A 25,714-nucleotide genomic window follows, 5' to 3' on the forward strand; every position below is an offset into this window, starting at 1 on the left:
TACACGAACATCGGTGCCTCCCCGTCCAGCTCACTTTAACTGGAGGTACCGACGGAAAGGTAAGCGCTCCATATACGCGCCGTCTCTCTTTTTCTAAATTCTTTTGTGTAAATTCTTTTGTTTAAACTTTATTTATGACATTTGAATACCGCCTCAGTATGCTGCCCCGTATGTGATAACTCGTCTCAGTTTGCCCTCGAGACATATCCACTGGCGCATCAATAGGCCGTGATATTCACACGAACGCCCCCGCTACTGGGCTTTTTAATACTCACAGTTTAGACAACTATATTCCTTTACCAGTCGGTTTGTTTCTGGCCATGTTCCTATCGTTTAGATACAAGTATGGAGATTACATTTTATTGACTGAGACCAGCAACCATTGCTAGGCATATATATCACTGCATCCGTTTGTTCTAATACAGAGCGGGGCCTCGTTCATCTGAGCGGATGCCAGGTGGGGTGAGGCGTGACCCCCTACATTGAGGGGTAAGCTGGAACACCGATTAATTGTACTGATTGGTGCCTCTCATTTCGACAATCAAGTTGTTTTATTACAAATGTCTGTCATATCAGAGTTCGTTTAACCGACAACGAGAGCCTTAAGAATGTATATAGTATCTACATATTAATATTGAGAAAAAGCCTGTGAACCACGTTGTTGATCTTCATTGCTGTTTTCCATTAATTTTCTGGTGTTGACAATCCTTTTTCTGTTTTCAGGATTTGTTACTTACTCCACGTATAGTCGGGAGTGTTTCAATACTACCACGCAAGTAGGTTGTATCTTTTCCTTTTCCTTTTCACTGTTTGGATTACTACATTATTTAGCAGTAGCATTTAGAATCGGTCCTGACGAAAGCCAGATTGACACACAATCGCTATGGCTGAATCATGTAGACCACATTTGGGACAATAGCAGTTATTTTTTCAAACTGCTTCCTGCCCTGTTTTTAACTACATCACTCGGTCAGTCATGAATAAAATTGTGGGACTGACTCAGTAGTTGTTTTTAACATTTTCACTCACTTTTGTTTGTTTTTGCACTGCTTCTAAACCATTAGCCACCTTCAACTTATTGTTAGCGACCTCATAATATACCAGGGCGAGAGAATCTTATGAACCTGTCTGCTTTTCCCTGGTTCCACACACTACACATATCTCTAACACAAGAGTAGTGTGTATGGACGAATCCTACATGATGATAACCGCTATTCACAGTGGCTGATGGGATTCAACATCGATGGTACGACTCACATGTGCTTTTTCTCTCTTTATATGTTGTTCACTACACTATTAGGCTCTGATTTTCTGACCCAGGTTACTGCTGGTTGTTATAACCTCTCAACCTAAATCCGCCTTTGAGTTCAACCGTACTCCTTTGTCTTCTTCTCCAGTGTCATCTTTGTTGAAGTCCTCCATTATGGTTTCCGACGGTTTCCGACGTAACTTGACACCTATGCAACCAGCATCCCTGGTGCAGGTATCTTGGTTCCTGGGGCATCCACGGGTGACTCTCCAACCTTCCATCTTCCATGGGGTGTCTTCAAGGTCCACTGGGAAGGGTCCTCTTTCTTTAAAACTGCAACCGCAACTTACCCATTGACTAACATTGAGAACTCATTCATGTTCCTTCTCTGCACGCAACCTCCAAGGGGTTCCTAGATACTCACTTTGGGTAGCTGCCTGGGTTCCTGGCACTTCTGTCTTCTGGGTCCATCCTTGACTTGAGTCATGGTTTGCATTCCACTAATTTAGTACATGGTTTGGTCTACCCCTGGGGACCACTGTGTATTTGTGCTACTTACATGCTCTATTTCTTGAATATTGTGTGTTATGTGCATTGTGTTAGTGAGTGTTTGTAATAAAATAAAATAAATTATAACTACACTGTTTCTTTTTCATTTAATCTATACCATAAGATTATGAACTGCTAAAAGAAGCTACTTGACATTCCTTCTGGAGTAAGCCCGAAGGCTGCTCCCACAGCTACCACATAGAGAGCTTTCTAAGGTTGTTTAAGACCACTAAAATCACCATAGGGGTTGTCTTGATTGGTGCAGGGTGCTACACTTAAATAAGTGAGCACCATATACCAAGCAAGCTTCTCACAAGGGGTTTATATGTGGGCCAGGGTTGTGCCAATTGCGGAAACAAAGGTACAGTTTAGGGAAAGAACCTGGTTAGCAGGAACCCAGTGCACATTCAGTCAAAGATGCATCAGTCAGGGAGTGGCCAAGCAACATGGCCAACAGGACGTAAACCCCGGATCTCCCGGCCAACTTGCACCAAAATCCAACAATTATACTGCAGATCACCGCAATTCCTTACTGTCTGGGGCGCATAGATGGCAGAAGGTGCCCAGCTGAGAGAACTTCTGAGGAGCAGGACCCAGTCCCCTGCTGTGGAGGCGGCGCCGGTCACATCAGCACAGGCCAGGACTTCACACGAGCAGCAGAAGTGCTAGCCGGGTGAGCGACCTGAGAATGTGATCCTGGTTTTTCTTGCTACGACAGCCGGAGGGGGTGAGTGGCATCCCAGCCCCCCGCACCCACTGGGGCTGAGTCGCAGCCCCTGTGAAGCCAGAATCTCAGGTAAAGAGGGTTGGCAGGCCTAACAGACATTACCCCAGAGCTGCGGTGAGGCATAGCCTGCGAGCAAATAGGGGACATACGGCCTGCTGTGGGACGACATCTGACACCTCCTGCTGCTTCCTCTGATTATCAGGTGAAGCAGGAGTGGCTGCACCGTGTTGTACCCCCCATACTGGCTCCCATCGAGACAAGGGCCACAAGGCAAGGATCTCGGGGCCTGGGGTCACTGCAGAGCAGCAGACCCCCTTTTTGATTTGGCCGCCCGGACGATGTTGGATGTGGTGTGCCGGGACAGGCTAGCCTGTCTTTGGGAGCGCTGCCGGTAGAGGGCTGGGCCCATTGTCCCTGCTGAAAAGGGGCCTGCTCTGGCTCTCCAACGCCATAATTAGAGGGGGCAGAGGCCTGGCTCCTCTAAGGGCTGGGGGAGACATTCACAGGCCCCTGGACTCACCACCTGCCCAGCACACAACCACCGCACAGGAACAGGCCACTGGCGTGTTACTGGCAAAACCCCCCTGCCTCACCCAACTTGCCCACCCCGCCAGGGACCTTTGCATCGGAGGCTGGGGAGCCACACTAAACAATTGTGGGCCTTCTTGTAGGCTCAGAGAGCTGCCACCCCTCTTTGGGGGCATAATTAACCCCTTGTGTGCTTATGACCAGCCCAGCTCGTCATGAGGCACAGTGGAGCTGTGCTCATGACTGGCTGGGCTCGTCATAACGGTCACGCTCCGCCCACGCGCGATTGATTTCCCCCCCCTGTGCTGGAGAATCAATTAGTGGGCAGAGTTGTGACGAGCTCAGCTTGTCATGAGCACAGCTCCACTGTGTTTATGACGAGCTGGGCTTGTCACGAGCACAGCGCCCCCACCGCAGCCCCCCCCCCCCCCCTTGCGGGGGAATTACACCCGCGGCGAAGGGGTTAAGCTGGAGGCTAGGGCTGATACCAACAATGACAGCTCCGGGTGTCTGCCGGAAAATCACTCGCTGCACAAGTCACACGGTGCGGAGCACAGGCGCAGGCCGGACTCAGAGGCGACATGGGGAGGGATCGAGCGCCGCGCCCTCTTTCATCAAACAGTCAGCCAGTATACTACCCCTCGGCAACAACCCCAAAGAATCACGAGACTAGGGGGTTCAGAATCTGAAATACAAGTGCCAGACAAGAGCCTGAAGCTGCCTAGGGCCGAGGTCCTTGCAGCAATTCACGGCTCTCGCATGGCCTAGAGAACAACATAGAGGCAGTGGTGATTGATGTTAACCTCTTACATGCAGACCAGCGAAAGGTCGCCGATAAAGTTCAGACTGCTGAATGCAACATCCTAGCCCTCTTGGGGGGGGGGGGGGGGGGGGGGTAGAGAGAGAGTGTCACACTGAAAAAGCAGGTCACCCAAATGTCTACCACCACAGTGAACCTGGAGCCAAGGGCGGAAGATGCAGAGTGGTGCTCAAGGAGGAACAATATCCGCCTACTGGGTTTTACCCAAAAAGTGGAAGGCAATACACCTGAGCTATTCTTAGAACATTGGGTATGCACAGTTCTGCAGCCACAGGGACTCTTTGTATTTTTCGTTGTGGAGCAAGTGCACAGAGCTCTTGCACCTCTGCTGCTGCCGGGTGCTCCACCCTGAGCACTAATAGCAAAAATCCTGAATTACAGAGACAGAGGGGCACTTGCATCAACCAACATGCCGGTTACAAACGGGCCGTTTCGCAGAATTGGACCCTTTGCGACCGGTATTTTGGCATTTGGGATGCATCAACCCAAATGCAAATTCGCAAAATAGGTAATCGCATTTTGCAAATGCATTTAGGGAATCTCAATTAGTGATTCCCTAAATGCTATGCAGGATGCATGGGAAAATTGCGACCCTGCTTTAGGGATTCGCAAATTACAATCAACTTCAAGTTGGTGGTAATTTGCAAATCCTTAGAAAAATGCTAGTTTATGGGATTTTCTAAGTGCCATGTGGCACACAAACATGCCTTTAGGACTTGTATGTGCGCCACATGTGCACACTTACCTGTATTGGGGTGCATCAGGGTGGCCTTTTGGCCCCCTATACCTCTTGCAAGTTGCATGCGCAATTTGTGAGTACCTATTTGGTACCCGCAAATTGTGAATGCAATCCAATTCATTCCTATGGGCCTCTAGGTGGAAACACACAAAGGGCTAGAGGGAAAGTGGAGGGCACTGAACAATCAAATAATAAAGCATTATGTGATGTCATGCACTTCCTACTACCACACTTGTATTTATCACTGTGATATCAGACATGTGTAACTTGCTTTAAAACTGCTAGTTGACTAAGTTTAAGCAAAAATTGGGTGGTAACCGTGCCAAAAGGGTTACGTTCCTCCAGCTACTGCAAGGTGTACCTCTCCCATAGGATAACATAGGGTCACCTTATTCCATTTATTAAATGATAACATATATTTGGAGATAGGTAAATCTGCCATGTTTGGTCACTAAAGAATTGTAATTTAAAAGTATCTTTATTGTTAAATTTGGATTTTAAGTCACAGGTCTGAAAATTCCACTTTCAGAAAGTTGTAAGTTTCTTGTCCGTGATTATCTTAGCCCTTGGTCTTTGTGTATTCATCTGAGATAGTAACACAAAGTAGAACTAGATGTTGGCAGAACTGGCCATCCTGTCAGCATGGGAGGGGTATCGTTTTTTCCTGCCCCACTAACAATTGAAATGAGCTGCGTCAGCATACCCACAAAGAACTCCGCACTAACCTTTTCTCTGTGGAGCCTGGGCAGGGAAGAAGGAAATTCGAGAACCATCTGTGGGGCAGGGGGCTTCAGTAGTTTCTTCTACTTCAAAGCTGGCCCAGGTATGAAAATAGGCCCCTCAGTCCCATTCTTAATCTCAATCCTCAACCTGTGGAGGACACTCAAAAGCACTACCTTGTACTTAAGAAGACAGCCCTGTTGCTTGAGGCTTGCTTTGTGTATCAGAGGAGTGCCGTGCTGCTACCAGAGAACTACCCTGGTGCATGAAGCCTGCCTTGTACCCTCAGAGGACTGCCCTGCTGCTTGAGGCCTGCCTTACTGATTGAACCCAGTACTACCAGAATATCTCCTAGGGCGAGTTTGCTGGCCTCCTGTTCTGAGTCACAGGGACACAAAATGCTCCAACAACTTTTAACTTGAACATTGACCCTGCCTGTAGTGAATCCTATCATCCAAGTGCTGCCTACCCAGTCCTGGACCCTTGAACGTGGTAGTAAATGTGCCCAGATAGCCCAGAATCCCAAAACTGGGACTCACAATATTGTAACCCAAAAAGTGCCCAGAGAACCAAGAGGAGACCAGGACCTACCTGTTTGCAGATCGACTCAAGGTGCATCACTGGTTGGCCCAACTTTGAGGTAGCTCCTGCTGTGTTCTTCTCCACAGCAGCAAATCAGATTCAGCTGCCCCTCTTAAGTGTATCCAGCCTCCTGGAGCCCTCATCAACCTCAGCCTGCAGCTTTGTCCCTCTGGAGATTTTTAACCTCCAAAAAAGAGAATAAATCCAAGCACTGAAAGCTTCACTGTGACTCCATCCAGGTGCTCCCCAACGATGATGCCTCCTCATTTGATACCACTGGCTGCCTTGCCTCCCTGACGTCTACCATCGCAGACATTTTATTAAAAGGTTTCTGAAGGTAGTCAGAGGCTGGACCCAATCCACTTTTGTTTCGGAATCACGCTCTATCACAGTCAGCCATAACTTTCGACTGTGCCGATTTCTACTTAAAACTTTAAAGATTCTTAACTCAGGTTCTACTGATTTTTAGGTCTTGCCTATGCAGCATTGCATGCACTGCATAGCAGGGCCTTTAGCCGTCACTCTGCTCATTTTCAAGCACACACTCGTGCTTGTGCTAGCATCCACCTTGCGGGAGCGAGCAGCGGCGCACCACAAGCATGAGTGCAGTGCTTGAAAATGAGCAGACTGCTCTCCCAAGGGCGCGCGCGCCACTGGTGGGCTCACCTCCTGCTCCCCCTCTCTCACGCGTGGACCACTCACGGGCTGTGTATTTCCACAGCACTTTCACTCAGTCTCTTACAAAGCTCACTCACCAATACTCCCTGATCACGCATACACGTCGCTTTCACTCAGGTTTCTCTCACAGAAGCTTCTCAAACGCAGCTCACTAACATCCCACACGATGTTGTCATACACGTGACACTTCTCTACAAAACATACACAACTCGCACACCATCAAAGTGCACATACTAACAGCCCCTTTCCGCTATCATAAAGACGTTTTCACAGGTCTCTCAGGCACAAAATCCTTCTCACTCATAGGTGTAGCTGACACACCCGACCTTTCCTTGAGACCCCCCTAGTGACCACACCGTCATTCGCTCCACTCAACACGCATGCACAGACGTCACCCAAAGATTACACTGAAACTTTCATTGTGGGTGAAGAACTGCTGCAGGTTTATTTCATACAACATAAGTATGACGATAAGTGGGTTATCTTGCGGGCGATCCAGGGCAAGCAGCCCCTCGCTGCTCCGCCCGCCTGGCGAGCCAGCACGCACGGTGGGTCGATGCCCGGCAGTGCGGCACATTCTTTTCAGATCCTCCTTTGGATCACGTGATCTGTCTAATACTCCCGCCCCTTTTAACGGGGGCGGAGCGTGTTGTGGCACACCCCCGGTTGGTCAGGCCCCCCAACCGCCCGAAGGACTAACGGGGCGCCGTCGCGGTCTTCCCAGAACCTCCTTCGGCTCCCGGACCTTGGCTCGGGCACCCTTAATGTGCCGGACAGGGGTACCCTTACTGTACCGCCTGTCGCAGAGGTACCCTTACTGTACCCTTCTGCCTCCAGATCGTCCTGTAACTCCGCCACAGCTCTGGGGAGGCAACCGTCGCTGCCAGAGCCCCCCCTTCCTCCCTTCGCTGTTATTGATGCCCTGCCCCTGCGAGCTAGCCTTAGTGGGCTAAATTATGGATCACGATCTTTAACCTGTAAAACAGCACTAATTTGCAACTTTACTCAGAAACCCAGAGCAGGCTAACAAAGGAGATTTCTACAAGAGCGAATTGAAGCAAGGGTGACTTTTGGCCCACTGCTGTTCAACTTACACGTGAATGATGTTCTTAACTTCCTTTGAGATGCCACTGCAGATCTTCGTAACGTAATTGTGTGAAGATCCAAAACCTACATTGTAGAGCCAGAGCTGAACCATAGCTTTTTTTTTTTTTTTTTTTTGTTGAAATTCTTCAAACCATCTATACCCTCCATTCCTTGAACATACTTGTATAAACAGTGGAAGAATATGTACTCTGCAGGTAAAGGTGATGTATGGGTAGTGTTTAAGGTTCCCGAATTGCTGCTGCTTCGGGGTTTGCATGATTTCTAGGCAGGGCCAAATATTAAAGCTGACTGCTTATCTGGACGCCTTTAATCTTGACTCCGGATAAAGCCAATATGACTGACTGACTAACAGCTGAGGATTTGCTTCTGAAGGATACATATCTTTCAGCTCGGGGACCAAAATTTGTGAACGTTTCAAACTCCCTGGGCTGCAAGGAAAGACTGAGCGAAGGAGAGCAACACCTAAATCTGCTTCTCATGTTGGAAAATATGGCATGGGTAACAAGGCATTGATGAAATTGGCGTTTACGGACAAGAAATCCTAGCGTGATTTTTCAATAGGGCCAAATTGGGGTCCTTTCTGGCTTGGAAGCGTGTTTCCAACAGCTACAGCACAATAAAGTAAGGTGAAGATAACGTGAGAGTTAACTGCCTTCCCTACGTTTATACACACAAGCTGACATAACGGGTGTCTAATGACGGGATGGGCACTTAAAAGCTGTGAACATCAGACAGTATGGGGGCAACAGCCTCTGTCTTTGAACTCTCACCCAGCACACGGAAAACATATGCTCACTGTCCCTGGCTGCATCATGTCACCGTCACTGAATGGTTGATGCCACACCCTTAGCTAGTGACAGCATATTGGCAACTGTTTCGTTGAGGCAATCTCCCCTTCCTACAGCATGCTAATACAAATCAATGAAAGGATCGGTAAAACAGCTAACTCTGCCGTAATACCTTTTCGGCCATTACCTCCCTACTTTTGCTTCCTTTCACATTGTATTATTATCCTATTGTGTACTTCAAATGACCAATAACTCAGCAACATCTCCTTGTTTTTTCCTTTCTACCGCCAATAATGACCTAGCATTCTGGGGATCTATCCTAACTAACCAGATAATACAGGTTTCATTGAATATTCTTTCAACTTGAGTTACATTAAATTGGATGATGGAGTCTTATTCTGGCTTTGTCTCAAACTAAGATAAATATTATCGAAAAATTTCGGTTCATTCCTACCTTTTAATTTACTTAAATTAAAGTTTATTTCCTGGGGACGGCATGAAATTTGAACTAATATTTATAGCGATAAAATCAGTTTCAATAATTAAATTGGCTCAGCACCTCCTTCCCTAATTCAAAACCTAATGCTAACCACCACAATTTTGAACCTATGTGCAATTGCGATTTTAGGCACTGAAATTATTTACCGTTTGTGTAATGTTTGTTATATAATGTTGTTAGTTAATGTTATTGACTGATACAACTTGAACTGCAATTTCGTAGATTGAATATGTAACACGAGGTAACCTTATCACACCTTTAACCATGACTATTAGTCCAAAATATCGTTAAACTTGTTGACTTCTATTTAATTTCAAAATAGTGTAATTGTTTATTCCACAGTATGGCTTGCTGTCACCTTGTGATACACCTGTGTGGATCCACAAGCTCTGTTTGCGACTCTCTCAGTTTATGCATAAACACATTATGTTCTGCTCCTAAAAGAATATGAAATCCAATCCCACATTTGTTATGTTATACTAAATTTGTAGAGCACCTGTACCAGATTGGTTTCCTGGCGCTACTCTGAAACTTGTTAGAGTGGTGTGTTACTCATATACCTGTCTAACTAGCCATGTTTTAGGAGTTTGAGGGAAGTCATGAGGTCTGTGCAGGACCTAATCTCTGGAGGTAGGGGGTTCCAATATCTGGGACCTAGTGTGATAAACCTAGGTCCACCCAAAGTGTTTCCATGTAGAGGATCCCTGGGGAACACCACATGTAGTTTTAATCTTGGGGCCGTGACGTGGTCTAGGTGAACATTTGACGTCACCACATTCATATCGTATGATAGATAAACGAGAGCAGTATTTTTTTATTTTTTATTTTTATTTTTTTTTATTCCAAAAGAAAATTACTTTCGAGATTTTCACCATAATTACTTGATGTGCCATTGGCTTGACTATTGGGCAATGTCCTTTTCGAAGGAGTACAGCTCTAGATATCATTCACCCAACACAGGGCATCTATGAGCGACACCAAATATGTACAGCTCCTTGTGCTTACTAAAATGGACCCGCTCCTTAGTTCCCAGCACACAATGCACTTTAATGTCATCTGGCTCTGGTGCCTATCAAACAACTGACAGCCTCTGGCACCTTCATACAATAAATAAACGAACTTCAAAAGGTCGCAGAAGAGGCAAACCAGGCTAAGTCTCAGTAGATCATGTCACTCTGGGCTTTCCCTTGCCTCCCTGTGGAACAGGGAGAATAACCTTAAAGATGTTAAGTATGACACACAAACCCAGGCCATCCGCATGTCTCAAAAACAGCTCAGGCTGCTGCCTTTCCTGTATAGACGAAGCTGCCCCTATGACTATGAGTTGCAGGAAACATTACACCAGCTGTTACCGAATAGCAAGGCTAAAGATAAAAGGCAGCAGCATCTCTTGACTTAAGCGTGGAACTCACGCTAATAAATACCTTCAAGATGTTATGTATGACACACAAACCCAGGCCTTCAGCTGGTCTCCAAAACAGCTCAGGCTGCTGACTTTTCTGCATAGACTAAGCTGCCACTATGGCTGTGGTTCGAAAGAAACATTACACCCGCTGTTTTCGACTAGCAAGGCAAAGATGAAAGACAGCACCATCTATTGACTTAAGCGTGGAACTCACAATAACATTGGTAGATCAATTTCCGTGTTACACCTTTCTACAAGCTGACCATTGCATTATGGTTGAGACTGGGTTTTAGGCTGAACCTTTGACATATACAAAATGAGCCACGGCATTGCATGGGTCCACAGACATGGCTGAGTGAAGCGGCCTCACGGCTTTTGTGACCGTGCAGTGCAGGTACGACTGCCCCTCAAAATGTAATTTAACTGACAACACAAAGATGAAGCCCTACATGTGTACATATGAAAAGCTAAAGTATTGCCAGTGGCGCAGGAGTCTCATGTAGGTATTAGACTGGTTGCTGCGTTTTGCATAAAGGGGGGGTTGCCCATAAAAGTCTCTAAAAATTAGCATCATCATGACTTGAAGTTGTATAAAAACCACTTGCCCTCAAACGACACTGCATAAGGACATAATAAATGTGGGTTTTACTCCCATTAAGTGCGTGCCTATGCACGATGATGCCGGCCCGATCCCGAAGGCAATTGGCACTGGTGCACCACAATGCAAGCTTGCCGTATCACAAGAAAACCTTCCTCAACTTGGACATACACACAACCGCCTCTAGTGTCCTGCAATACCAGCTATTCCGAATCTGGCTGACAAACTACCATTGGCCAAAAGCTAAAACTAGTAAAAACTATACCATATGTTTCTCAAAACGCTTACCATAAACCGTAATGAGTACAGACTCGTCATAGATCACCCTGGCCCCCCAAACCTTTCCCAGGGAACTGGAGAGAAATGAACTCAATTGCGCAGGGCAAGAAATACCAGGAGTTACTGCTGACCACGTTTCCATGACCACACTCAGATGCATTGAATTAGTTATATAGCGCCACTCCTACCAGTGTAGGGTGTCCGCGAACTTTGCATCTCACACAGAATCCGCCGAGCCAATCAATCATATGCATGTGAATCAGTGTATAGGAAATGTAACCTGAGCCAAAGGACGCAAAGTGTAGGAGACTCATGTCATCCCTACTGGCAGGCAGTATAGTTCAGGGCTGCTTGGTGTGGTGAAGCACAAGCTCAGTCAGTTTCTAGCCAAATTAACCCTCTTGCAACATTAATCAATGTTCTAATAATGTATGCTTAGCGGTGAGTATGCAGCTCTAGGATGAGCGTTCGTAGCTCACTGTTGACTATCAGGGCTTTAAGATATACATTGCAAGTAACAAAAGGATGCCTCTTTTGAACACAGTAACCCGCTGACCTATTCACATCATACGCACTCTGAAATCTACTTGGCAGATGTTCTTTGCAGCGGGCAATTAACCCTCTGCACTAACTACACCGAAGTCAAATCCTCCACTATACAAATTCCTGATCTTTCTCCCGGAAGATAACGAATTACCCGAGTTATCTTGACATGTAAGTGATGCCTGGAATTGCCGCGGAAAGAAACGCAGCATCCGGTGCTTCAAAGCATAATAAACTTCCAATCCGGCAGGAGGAGACGGCAGGGAACCGCGACAGGGGACAAGATAGCGGAACATGGTGGCATGTCAAGAAAAAACAGAGATCGGTGGTTAGCCCCTGAAAGGAATAACTGTCTTCTGAGAGCAGCACCTGCTAGGTTTGAAGGGAAGTGTACAGCCTTCTCTCGAATGGATCCTGTCTGAAGAGTGTAGGGGGGTTAGCAGTCACGTTACGGAAAGGTGGACCCATTACAGCGAAGTACACTCAGCGGCACCGGGGCAGTGACGTATGCGGGGTTTGGTTATACTCACCTACTCACAGGCCCTCTGATACGCCAAAACGCACCTAACATATCTTTCATGATTTAGTCACATCTAATGAAATTGTCTCTATAAAACATGTCATGACAAAAGAAAACAGTGATTATCAATATGTAAAGTCCTCAATGGGTGCCTTCCAGACAACACGTGGTTGTGTAGTAGTGATGTGTACTGTATATGTAACGTACCACTATTAGCAAGAAAGGGGGTGGGGGACCAACCCTGAGCCATGACTGAAACAAATTACACAGCGGTGCACACTTTGTTCTAGGAGGCAAGGTGCACCGAGTATACGAGGGACCCCGAATTCCACCGTTAAGACTCAGCAGTTTCCAACTGGAAATAACTTCTTGGTCCCGAGCGCCTAGCGGGCTATTGTAGAGCTGGGAGCGGCCCGGGGGAGGTTAGCGCTCTCCGGGTGCAGGGAAGGACAGGGCTGGGCGCTGCAGATTTATTCACAGTGCCAGGAAGGGGCAGCGACTTTGCAGAAGCCCCTCTTGCACGGGAATGTGTGGGCGATAAAAGTATTGAGAATGGAGAAGTGGGTCGAGGTTTGCCTGTGTGACCCGGTGGGTGAAAAGCTTAATTTGGAACCCGGTGGCGCGAGTTCCAGTCCCAGGTGTTAACACAAATGTATGCTCCTAGACACTTCGCCCTAGCTTCCTGTGCTTTAGTCCTCTCAAACACAGTTATTGGGGCACAGTGACCGCGAGGTGCATTGCTGCAGACTCAAGCACATGGGCAGCTGAACATCGTCGCGCCAGTCCTGTGTTGGGCCGAGTCACGGCGCCTTGTCTCAGCGAGGGATTCTCATGTGTCGAAGTCTGAGGTGGATGGCACAGATGTGTAAGGTGGCCAGAGATGGTTCTGGAAGGGAGCCAGCATGTACAAGATGCTCAGAATTCCCCACATAGCCAGGTGTGGTGAAGGCGCGTTGTTAACGAATAACTGTACTATACATTTACAGGAAAGTGTGTGCCAGAGCTGACAGGACGTGTTTCTGGACAGGCCCCGCCCAGCAAGCATGTGCAGGATAGTAAAGGATGGACGTGTAAGGTCGCCGACCGATCTGTGTTCCGCTTCTACCACTGCCCCGTGAGAGATGCGCGAGGGGCGGTGGTCTGTGTGTTGCAGGCAGGTCTGCGCACTGGGCCGCCTCACATCCATCTCGTTAGCGCCTACCCGCTGACGCTCGCGCTCTGGGCGCCAGGCTCGAGGAAGTTTAACTGCGCCCCGGGGAGGCTCCAAGGAGGCCCACCGATCTCTGCTACAGTTAATCAAAGCTAATTTCACTGACAGCGGCGCAGCAGAGAGAGTCCCGCGTGCGCCGAGGGGAAATTATCCGGCACGTTCCATGAGTTAACAGTAAACAGCCAGCTCTGGTCTTGCCAACGGTACAGCCACTCAGTCGGCGGTGCAGCCAGCGGACCACACCGCCCACGGGATCTCGACGCGCAGGTCCTGGGGTGCTGTACATTGCATCGTATTTACATTACGCATTCCGGCACGGGGGATTAAGTGATTTACCCAGAAACACCGGGTGTGGGCGCAGCCACGGGGCTCTGCACATGGCCCGTATTTACATTACATATTCAGGTACTTGGGGAGTTACATGACTTGGGCCTTTTAACTTACGCAACCCTTTCGCGCCATTTCCCCCACACCACAAGGGGCCCCCAGTAGTCGGGCTAAGTCCATAACTACGCCCGACAAATAAAACGGGTCCACATCCCAAAACACCAAGCCAAGCAAGCAGAAATCTGGAGATGCCGAGAGCCGAACCCGGGGCCTCATACATGCGAAGCCTAAGCTCTCCCTGAGCTCCGTCCACCGGCTCTCGAAACCCGACGCAAGACCAGGAGGAGCGACCGGCATCAGGCCGTCCTAAACTCGGCCCGAGCATATCCCGCTGTGGCCGAACGAAAACCTGCCCGCCGCCCCCGACCTCATGCTACCACCTCCGCCCCCCCCCCCCCCCATGGTGTCCGACCACAGGGCCCCTGTACTACCCGGGCTTAACCCAGGGACGGGGCCGGGGGAAGACAAGAGCATGGACATACCATAATGCTCACGACGACGGCGGCGGGCCAGCAGGAAAATACGCGTGGCCAGGAGGAGCGGCGCAGGAAGCAGAGGAAGAACTGAGGGGCGCCTAAAAAGGGGGGTCAAGCCTCGCCCACCCTAGTGGCACGCCTCCCCAAGACAAACCCATTGGGGGCCTCCCCTCCCCGAGGCGCGGCCTCACTAGAGAGGCAGAGCAGGGGGGGGGTGGGCTCCGACAGGCGGCCACTAGAAGGCTGCCCTGCTGATGTCCCCCTGCGTGGGACGCGGGCAGCGGCATTCTCCCATGCTTTGGGAAAGCCTAGTTGCTCCTCGGAGTCGGAGACAGTGACAGTGGGGACACTTGAGGGGAACAGAGATTGTCCCTCTTCTGCATTTCACAGCCCCTGTGGCCTCCCCGTGGCTGGAGCAGCTGATTCAGCTGCAACACCTTCTTTGGTAAATACACATGTGCCCCCGCCCACCTCCCCGCACCGCCGCACCCTCCGCACTCTTCACCGCATCTCCTTCTCACACAGAGCGCAGTATTGATGTCCCGTCTTCTACTAGCATCCTTTCATTCTCCAACTCCCTTCAGTGTAGTGCTGCGTTCTTCCAGGCACGGGGCTTGATGGTAGTGCAGCAGTGGGCTCTGCCTGGGTCATGTGGTAATGTTGGCTGGGGCTGTCAAGGTAACGGAGGATCACCACCACCTGTTCTCAATAGGGCTATGAGCAGCTGACCCCATAACATGTTTGTCATGCGTCGTATGCAAGCTTCTCCTCGGTGGGTCTCAGTGCACTCAATGTGCACCTCTGTTTCTCCCTCTTGTGCTTTCTGATATTTTACCTCACTGCATTGCTTTATGCAGTTTGAGATGACAAACAGCGGCTTTCTTGGGTATTCGTTTTCGTCATGTGCGTCCGCAGAAATTTTTCCAGGGGGGGGCCAACCTGGCAAATGAAGGGGCGTGGCTAATGTTAATCAATAGGGGCGGGGCTAAAATGGCAGACAATCAGGATCGGGTAATGTTCAGGCCAACCTGAGAAAAACAAGCATTGGCATAGCCAATAGGTCTTGCCTTTGGGACCTTAAGACTGACTCACTGACTGAAGAACTTATATAGCACACTTTTGCCGAGGCGTCTTGGCGCTGGGTAAGTATGATGCCGGCAGTATAAGTATTTAGTTCTGCAGCAGGTCCCAAAGGAGAGACCAATTGGCTATGCCAATGCTTGTTGTTATATCTGGGCATGTTGAGAGGCTAGAGGACTGGGTCTCGATGTCGGGTTGGGAGCACAGCAATGACCTACTCAATTTGAATGCGTAGGTAATACAACCGGAGGTGTGAAATGAAAGGTTCACTACCAGGAATAACAGGAAGGTAGAAAGTTAGGCTGGTTAGAAAGGTAAGGAGGGGTAGAGGCAGGCATGGTGGTGAGGGGAGAAACATGCATGCTAGGAGAGCGCTGTGAGAGAGTGAGGCGAAATGGGAAGAGGCACTGAAGGTGGGTTGGGTAAAGACCGTAGTGAGGCAAACAGAAGGGTAGCAAGGGGTGAAGGGTAGACAAGGGTGAGGTGTAGAAGAAAAAGATTCAGGAGCAGAGACAGGTAAATCAAAGCTGGAGAGGTGAGAATAACGCAGTCGTAGAACGTGAGGGGGCCAGGTAGAGAGAGGGAGAGGTGTGTCATAGACAGGTAGAGACAGCTGAGGAAGAGGGAATAATAAAGACTGAGGTAGACAGGTGAGGTAGAGGGGTGTGTTGATATAAAGGAAGTGCAGAGATGTGTCACAGATGTTACTGAAGAGGAAAAGAAGTAGAGATATTGAGAAAGAAGTAGGGCACTAAAATAAGTAAGGGGGTGAACAGAGGTAGAACGAGTGGAAGGGGAGAGAACACGTAGAAGATGAAAAGCAGGGTAAAATGAGCGATCAGGCAATGAGTGTGAGGAGTGGGATACAGAGGCATATGTGGCAGTGAGCGTGAAGTGCGGGGTACAGAGGGATATGTTGTGGCAGTGAGCACAAGGTGCGGGGTACAGAGGGATATGTTGTGGCAGTTAGCGCAAGGTGTGGGGTACAGAGGGATATGTCGTGGTAGTTAGCGCGAGGTGTGGGGTACAGAGGGATATAAGGCAGTGAGCGCGGGCAGGGCCGGCTTTAGCGCTCGTGGAGCCCAGTGCGACAATGCTTTTTGGCACCCCCAATGACCACCTCCACTACAGGTTCTTCATAACCATACTTTCACAGCGCCCCTCAAGCCTCCGTAACCATTCAGTCTCAGGTGCATTTAATTCATTTGATAGCACCGCTCCTATCAGTGTAAGGTGTCAGAACACTTTACATCACACAGATTACATAGAGCCAATCAATCATAAGTGTGTAAATCAGTGCATAGGAAATGTTACATAAGAGGACAAGAAGGTGTAGGAGTCACAGGTCATCCGTACAGGTAGGCAGGATAGTTTAAGAGTGCTTGGTCAGGAGAATCAGAAACCTAGAATTTAAAACCTAGCACCATGGATGGGGGGTTCTCTTTATTAATAAGAATTGATTTGTACCCAAATTAACCCATTTTGCCACATTAGGATAATTAAAAACTGTAGGGAAATCATAACGCCCTAGCCCAGTTTGCATGCATCTTTGATAAGTTACTTGCTCACTGTTCCACATTAGGATTTTAACTCATAAAGAGTTATCAACAATATGGTCTCTCTGACAAAAGTGTGACCCACTGACCTATTTACATTACATTATACGCACTTTGTGAGCTGCACGTTCTTTGCAGCAAGCATAGTAACCCTCTGCGCTACTTTAGGATGAGTAGAAACTTCCATTACACAAAACTTCGATCTCTCCCTCTCTCTAAGGAAGTGCATTAATCACTGCAGTCATTTAGACATTTTTATTGGTGGCTGAAAATTTCTAGGAGTCCAGGAAAGAAGCAGGTGCTTTTAAAATCATCATATTAGGGCCCCCTACACGAAGTCAGCACCCCGTGCGGTGGCACCGGTCGCACCACCCTAGAGCCGGCCCTGAGCAGGGGAGTGGGATACAGGGGGATATGAGGTAGTGAAACACAGGGTCGGGACGTCCTGCCAGACATGATAGGGAGAATACTGGCAGATAGATATGTTATTGACACGAGTCTGTGTACGTTTTAGTGGGATCTGAAATCCGGGCTATGCTGCAACCTCAATTTTTGACTTGGGAGAATAATGCATCGACTCCCCCCCAGAACTTCATTCAGAAGATCCCTTGCTCTCAAGCTACAGAGTGTTAAAAGGAGGTCTTTGTGTCCAGACCTAACCACTCGTGCTTGTGGCCCGAGCTCAAACTGGCCATTGTCATTCTGTTTGTGATAATCAGCCACAGACAGAATGACAATGGGCGGGAGGGGCTGCGAGGAGGAGTGCGAGGCGCCCCATCAGGGAGTTGAGGCCTCTGGCAGGGAAAAGCTCTGCTCCCTGCAGGGCCCGTAATTACGGACAAAAGGCGTCTGTAAAAGCATGGGTGGCCACAGGGGGGGCAAGGAGGAGCACTCCAGGGGGGGGGGGGGCAAGCGCCCCTCCTTGCCCCCCCCCCCCCCCCCCCCCTGCGGACGCCCATGGTCATGTGCTTTTTATTGGACGGACGTCACCCCTCGAATTTCGGTCTTCTAGAAATAATCGATCCTTCCTGCGTATAGTCCGTTCTGCCCCCCGGTCCCTAGGGGCAGTCGCCTGCACTCTTACAGATGCATTACAGCCAATGAGGTGCAGGCTGTGATTACCAGAGGGGGCTTCGGCGCTGGCTCTACTGTGAAGCCCTCCATTTCACAGCCACTTCACGCACACCCACTGATATGCCTATCAGGTCTCTAATCTGCCCTGCACTGGGTCTCATCCCCAGACTAATGGTATGCCTGAATGGTTCAAATATGCATTCAAAGTCACGCTGTGTATGTTTGCTGAACATGTGGCCGAGAGCTCGTCCCCACCTACTTTCTGCCCAGCATGAGTTACCCTGTTCAACAAGCATTGGCACAGCCAATAGGTCTCGCCTTTGGGACCTTATAAGTGTTTAGTTATCCAGCACAATATCCTTGGTGCAATAAAATCAAGTGTTGGATGGCTAACCACTTATAAGGTCCCAAAGGCGAGACATCTGGGCTATGCCAATGCTTGTTGTCATTTGGTGTTAAGTAATGAATTAAATTACTGTTTGAGTGCTTCATAAATACTTTACGCATTGCTTCTAAGTTAAGCCCGACTGCTTTTGTTCCAAGTTATCAGATATTAAGCACAGGTTAAATTACGTATACATTTGTACCATTTTATCTATTTTTTGTGTCATTTACTTGTCTGTATATTATCTCTTTTTTTGTTGCATGACACATTTGCTTTTAATATTCTTGTGTGTGTAAGTGTTCAGTATTGTTGAGCGTACACTTGCAGTACAGTCCTGTAGAGTCAATGTTAGTTGAGTTAAGTTCAGTCCAATGGATAGAGTAAATTCATCTTTACTCATTCACTTCTTCTTTGTCATCGATACCTAGCTACAACTCTTTCTCAATCCTGAGCATGCTTCCCCCAACTTCTTTGCCCCAAGTGTTTTTTCTCTATGGCATTTTAACCAAAAAAAGTCAACATATGGTATTTGTTTCATTTTGCTGTCATGTTTATTTCATAATGTACATGTTTGGTATTTGATTAATTATCTTTGATTATTGATATTGACGCTTTTAAACAGGGAAAATACAGAAGGTGAAAAAGATCATACCAGAGGGGAATGTCAAGAGGCTCAAGTGAAAGGAGACTCGTCGACAGATGAGAGCGGCTCCAAAAGGTAAGAGAGATGTAAAGGCCTCCAACTTCAAATCCAAAGTTAAGGTGAGTGCAGGTTTCTTCAAAGCTCTATTAGAATCGGAGGGCAGAAATATGGGCAGATTTATGTCACATAAGGTTTATCATAAGAGAGACGGTCTCATCTGACCTGAACCCATAGAAACACACTCAGCTCTTGCATTTTCAAATTTCAGAACATTTTTATGAGAGGTATTTTCACCACCACGAAACCAGTCTTTAAAAATACACATATTCACACATACTGTCTCTGTCACAATCGGTCACACATGCCCCTGTACATGCATATTACTTTTTTTTTTGTTTAAAAAGCTTTATTGAAAATTAACAAAATAAATAAAAAACCAACAATACAGAGTAAATATAATCACTAGGAATATAACAGAAGTATTGGTTAGTATTAAAAATCTAAGTTATTTTAAATTTTATATGAAATGAAGGGGAAAAAGGGGGTAAGGGAAAGAGAAGGAGAAATGAGAGGAAAACATTTTATACATTGGTATAATAGGGTAGTGCATATTACAAAGAAATGTGAAAGAATGTCTAATGAATTCTATACAATAAGCCAACAAGGATTATAAATAGAAGAACAGAGAAAACGTGCATTCAAGGAGGTTTAACATTTTCAGAATGTAAACAAGGCTTATCTGTTAGGACTAGTTGATCTAAATAATTAGTATGGGGTAACCAAAAAAGATCCCTAATAATCCTTGGCTTACAGGCGGAAGCGAAAGCAGTGTCAAGTCGATGAAATTTGGCAAAGGCTATTCCACCAGTGTAGTATAGATAGTTTTGTGAGTGATTTCCAGTTGAGATATATATGTTGGAAGGCTAAAGCAAGCATAAGATCGTAAAGACCATGATAAGAGGAAGGTATATCCATGGAGTCAGACTTCCAGAAAAAAGAAGAGGAATAGAAAAGGGGATGGAAATATGAAACCGGTGAGAGACATAGGACCAAACTTTCCCCCAAAAGATAGAAACTGAAGGGCAAAGAATGAGAAGGTGCATGAAACTAGCGTTAGAAGAACCACAGGTCCAACAATTAGTCAGAGGAAAGTGAAAAGCGCGCAATGGATACAGGTGTGAGATAAAGTCTATGATAAAGGAAAAATAGAGATTGTGTAAGCGAAGCGGAGCGAGATATTTTTAAAGAGCGGGACCAAAGTTTGTCCCAAAAGACTACATTCCATTCACATCCCAGGTCAGATTCCCAAGAGTTCCAACTTGGATTTTACACTATCGGGATTAGGGCTAAGAAGTACTTATAAATAAGGGAAGCCTTAGGCAGAGAGAAGAGTATTTGAAGAAGAGAGTTTTGAACAATAGGAGGGGACGAAGAGGGAAGAGAGTAATACACATCAAGAATAACTGTCATTAGAATAGTGAATTTCTGTAAAAAGGATCGGGGGGTAGTGGAATACGGTTTGCACTTGGGGAAATGAACATGGAGACAGTCCATCAAAAAGATGTTTGACCCAAATTATAACTTTTGGCCTCCAAGGTTTCCCAAAAATGGGTCTGTTAATGAGAAAAAGAGAGTTGTGCCAAATTAGAGAATTTGAAAAAGGATTCCCTAGAGATGGGATCTGGATGTATTAGCTGTTTCAAAAGGGAACAAGTGTGTTTAAACAAAGGAAGAGTGGTATGGGAGGTTTTAGCATAGAAGGCTATAACTTCCTTTAAATAGAAGGGTAGTGATGAGATCTGTTCAATATATAGCCAAAGAGGGGTAAAGGGAGAGGGGTCGGGGAGTAGCCATTTCGATGCCTGACGAAGAGAAAATGACCTTTGGTAGAGACGAAAGTCAGGAAAGTTCACACCTCCAGTAGACTTTGGCCGACGAAGGGAAGATACGGAGATCCTGGCCCTTTTATCCTTTCAATGAAATTCAGAGAAATACGAGTCAATCTGCTTAAAATAAAAAGCAAAAATATGAACAGGAAGCATAGATATTGTATAAATTTAAAGGGGTAATCATCATTTTGATTGAATCTAGCCGACCCCACCAGGAAAGAAAAAGGGGCGCAGAAATAAAGAGTAAGATATCATATGCGTAAGCATAAAGTTTTAATTGATGGTCACTATAAGAAAACCCAGAAATTGAATCATTATTACGAATAGAAGATAGAAATGGTTCAAGAGCTAAAATAAAAAGGAGAGGGGAAAGAGGGCAACCTTGGCGAACACCACTCTGAAGAGGAAAATAAGATGACACACCCCTTAACTAAGACTGAGGCTCTAGGGGCAGAATACAGTAAGGAGATGAGAGAAATCAATTTTGGACTGAAACCATGCCATTTTAACGAAGCAAATAAGAAGGACCAATCCACGCTATCAAAAGCTTTATCTGCATCAACAGAAATGGCCGCTAAGGATGTGGAAAGGGAAGGATTTTATTTAAAACCTTGAGAAAGAGACGAAAATTATCTGAAGTAAGTCTACCTTTGACGAAACCACACTGCTCCTTACCAATCAGATGAGGCATAAGAGGGTCTAGGCGTAAAGCAAGTGATTTGGCAAATAGCTAATAATCTACATCGACCAGAGAAATCGGACAATAATTCTTGCAAAACATGGGGTCGCGACCTTCTTTATGAATGAGGCAAATTGTAGCTTCCTGAAAGGCACCTTCTGTCTTACCAGTTAGAAAAAATGACTGGTAGAGATTTAAGAGTTTAGGGAGTAGTAATTTGGGGAAGTGTAGATGAAATTCGACTGAAAAACCATCTGGGTCAAAGGGCTTTGTTCAAGGTATTTAAAGCAGTGGATAATTCAGTAAGGGATAAATCTGTTTCGAGATCAGAAAGATTAAGATGAGAGTTGGAAGGAGTTGGAAGTTTATTTCGATAATCTTGGATAAGAGTAGAGGAAGGAGGGGTTTCAGATGTGTAAAGATCTTTATAAAAGAGTTTGAATTCATTGAGGGTGTCTTGATCTTTATTCAAGAGGGAACCATTTGGAGATGCGTGTTTTTAGATAATTTGCCATGAGCTTACCCGCTTTATTACAGCCACGTAGTAGTGAGCGCTACTACGGAGAAGTATTTAGGACGCGTTATCAGTAGTAGTTTTATTAAAGGCTAATTTAGCGCGTATCAACTCTGGTGAGATGGAGTCCATCGAAGAGGTATATAATATTCGACAAGGCAGCCTTTTGTTGTTGAAGGAAGCGTTTCTTTTTCTTTGAAACAAAATCTATAATGAATCCTCTCTCAGTTGCTTTAAAAGAGTCCCTTACAATATGGGGTGAGGAATGGGGGTCATTATTAAGGTAAAAAAATTCAGTTGCAAAAGAGTGAAAGGAAGAGGAGAAAAGAGGGTCTAGAAGTAGTTATTAAAACACCATCGGGAAGACCCGGGATTTGGAGGAAGCAAATTAATATCAGTTACTATTGGAGCATGATCTGAGATAACTATAGGCTCAATAGAGGAAGATAAGAGGTTTTGAGACAAAGATTGAGAGAGAAAGATATAATCAAGGCGGGAAAGGGAAGAGTGAGGAGGAGTAAAAAAAAAAAGTCAAGAGTATCTGGGTGGGAGAGTCTCCAAGAATCTACAAGGTGTGCTTGAGATAGTGTTAAGAAAATGTTTGTGAGTCTTACTAGGAACAAAACGAACTTGTGACTGGCGGTCAAGAAATGGATCTACGACTTGATTGCAATCCCCTCCTAAAATGAAGAGATCCTCTCTAAATTGAATACATCTCTGCGTAATCAATGGCCAAAAGGAATAATCAGGATGTGTAGGCCCATAAACATTAAAAACAGTTAAAGAAACATTATTAATTAACAACTTCGCTAATAACCATCTACCGTCTGTCAATTTCTTGCGAAATAACTTTACAGTTCAATTTTTTGTGGCATAAGATTATAACACCATTTTTCTTATTGGCAGACGGGGAGAATAAAATTGAACCCACCCAGCCTCTTTTTAATTTTAACGCTTCAATTTCTGTAAGGTGAGTCTCTTGTAAGAGAACCAAATCAGGGTTTAAGGAGGCAGGATGGGAAAGGATTCTCTGTCTTTTAATCGGATTAATAAAACCCTTCAGATTCCAGGATATAACTCTGAATGTAAATCCATTAAAACGATATACAAAACAAAATATGCAATAGCGAGAAAATGAAAGAAAGAACAGAAATTGATCAAGGAAAGAGAAGAGGGAAAAAAAGAGCACTAGAAGAAGACCGTACATGTCAACACTTGATGCAAATTGAAATGACAAACAGAAGTAGAAAAAAGGGAAAGATTGACTGGAATACGTACCTTTAAAGGGGAATAAATAAAGGAAGCAGGCAGGAAGTAGCGACACAGAGAAGATGACACAACCAACCGGGGAGGAAACACCACAATGGGAAACCAAATGGAATGATTGGAAAACGAAGAGAGAGACATCAAGGGAAACATCTGCAAAAGAGCAAGTAGAATACATTCACATGAAGAGTTAAAGATAACGCATATTAAATGGTCACCATCAACAACCTGTAAGAGAAAACAAAAGAACAGCAAGTAACCATACATGGTAATAAATGAGTTGCGTTATGGGGGATATTGAGGAAGAAAGCGGACTGGAAGTTTCCATAGAAGAGGAGGAATGTGAGTGGATACGTTCCTTCAAGTCAGCTGGATCATCAAAAGGGGAAGTATTGTTTTGGAAGGTTACCTTGAACATGAAAGGGTGGAAAAGTCCATAACGTGCTCCAAGTGAACGCAAGGCTGGACGAAGATCAAGGAACTCTTTCCGTCATTTTATCTGTTGTCTGTGAGACATCCTGCGAAATGTAAAGTTTAGAGCCTAGCCAAACTAGCGGCTTTTTGTGCTCGGCTGCCTTTAAGACTAGTAACAGGTCTGTAAATTTCAAAAATAAAAATATCACACCCCTTGGCATCTAAGGTGCAGCAGATGAGGATAGACGAGGACCTAACCTGTGAGCGCGTTGAATGCGGAGCGTTGTAGAAGGAGGAAGGTCCAGAAGTTTTATAATAAAGGTATTGAAGAACTGGACAGGGTCAGTCCAATCCAAACCTTTAAGAAGGCCATACAGGCGTAGAATATTGCGTCTGTTTTCAAGGTCCTCTGACGATTTCTTGAGCAAAGAGACCTTCCTCTCTAAAGTAGATATTTTAGTAGGAAAATTCTGTAAGTCACCGACTTGATGCTCCACATTAGTGATACGGGATTCCATAGATGCCCATTTGGTGTCCAACAGCTGGAGATGTGAGTTAGTCTCTTTAATGAAAGGGCGTGAGGCGCGCATTTCGTCAAGGACCATATCTAAGGAAACAGGAGAAGCCGATTTCGGCGGAGAGGGAAGGTCTTGCTTGAGACGTTTGACAGTAGAAGCTGGAGACTGCATTTTGGTGGAAGATACAGATGAACTTGAAGATTTTGAAGAACCAGAATGTGCCATTTCAAAAGCACCACTGAGCGTAAAATCCAAATGAGGGGGTTTCAAAAGAGGGGGGCGGGCCGGGAATCTCCTGCTGGTAGTAACTGACCTCTTACTCCTACCTATAAAATGGAGGAGCAACACACTTCAGTGATACACAGGAGAAACCGCCAGCAACAACCACAGCAACTGAAATAACTGCGCAGCACAGAGTATTGAAAGTAGTGAAGCACTGAAGCACTGTTGAAATAGGAAGAAATACATTTGCGCTTAGGAGATCAGGTACCTCGTAAATATAGCAAAAATTAAAGCCAAGGGCGGGGAAAACATGGCGGCCGCGGGCTAGCGCGGCGCGCACGTCTCTCTCGGAGTTCCTGCTCCTGCTCATTGCGTTGCTGCTTTTCAGGATGGTGACGAGTCGGGAGTGAGTCGGGCTGATTTGGCTGTGTTATGTGCCTCGGAGTCCTGCGGGAATCTTGGGAGCTCCGGGTGCTCCGGGTGACGCTTCATCGGTAATTTTCAGCGGTGGCGGTGACCCCCTTGGCGGCCCTGCTTGGTGCTCGTCCCGTAGGTGGAGACGGGGAGGGGGCTGTCCTTGTTGGGTCCAGCGTTCGGTATCGGGCGGTTCGGTGCCGGAGCCCGGGGTTTCGATTGGCTTTCGTGTGGGTTTCTCATCCCTGGTTTCGGGGGGGGGGGGCGGATTGGTGTGGTGCGGGTCCGTGGAGAGTAGGCACCCTGCATCGCACTGGACTTTTTGTGTTGCAGACTTGGGTACACTTGATAGCACCAACGTTCCTCAAGAACCGAAAGACTGGCGTTCACTTTCATTGACAATAAATGACCCATCCCACCCGGCGGACCACACCCGGAGGATTGCGAGGCAGAGCGGTTGTGTTTGGTTCTGGTGGGAGGACTCCCACCCCCCCCCCCCCCCCTCCCTCCCCTCCTGCATCTTGAAGTGGAGAGAAGCAGCTGTGGAGCTGAGGAGGGGTCGCAGAGCGGCAGTTCGTGGGCTCCGGCTTAGAGGTTTGGTGAGGGGTGTGGGAGGAGGGTCGGTGACTGCCACGTTGGAAGCCCAAGAAACCGCA

At 46.7% G+C, this 25,714-nt stretch overlaps 1 protein-coding gene across 3 annotated transcripts in view; it reads left to right on the forward strand.

Annotated features, from left to right (window-relative positions):
• LOC146808464 (transient receptor potential cation channel subfamily M member 2-like) overlaps positions 1-25,714 on the forward strand; it is a 1,747,278-nt gene that overhangs the window by 1,259,522 nt on the left and 462,042 nt on the right. For all 3 annotated transcript variants that reach the window (XM_085623572.1, XM_085623571.1, XM_085623573.1), the window contains one exon: positions 19,122-19,217. In XM_085623572.1, coding sequence (XP_085479698.1) covers positions 19,122-19,217 — 96 coding nt within the window. The remainder of the gene's footprint in view (positions 1-19,121; positions 19,218-25,714) is intronic.

The sequence above is a fragment of the Triturus cristatus genome, chromosome 8, assembly GCF_964204655.1.
Source record: "Triturus cristatus chromosome 8, aTriCri1.1, whole genome shotgun sequence".
Classification (NCBI taxonomy): domain Eukaryota; kingdom Metazoa; phylum Chordata; class Amphibia; order Caudata; family Salamandridae; genus Triturus; species Triturus cristatus.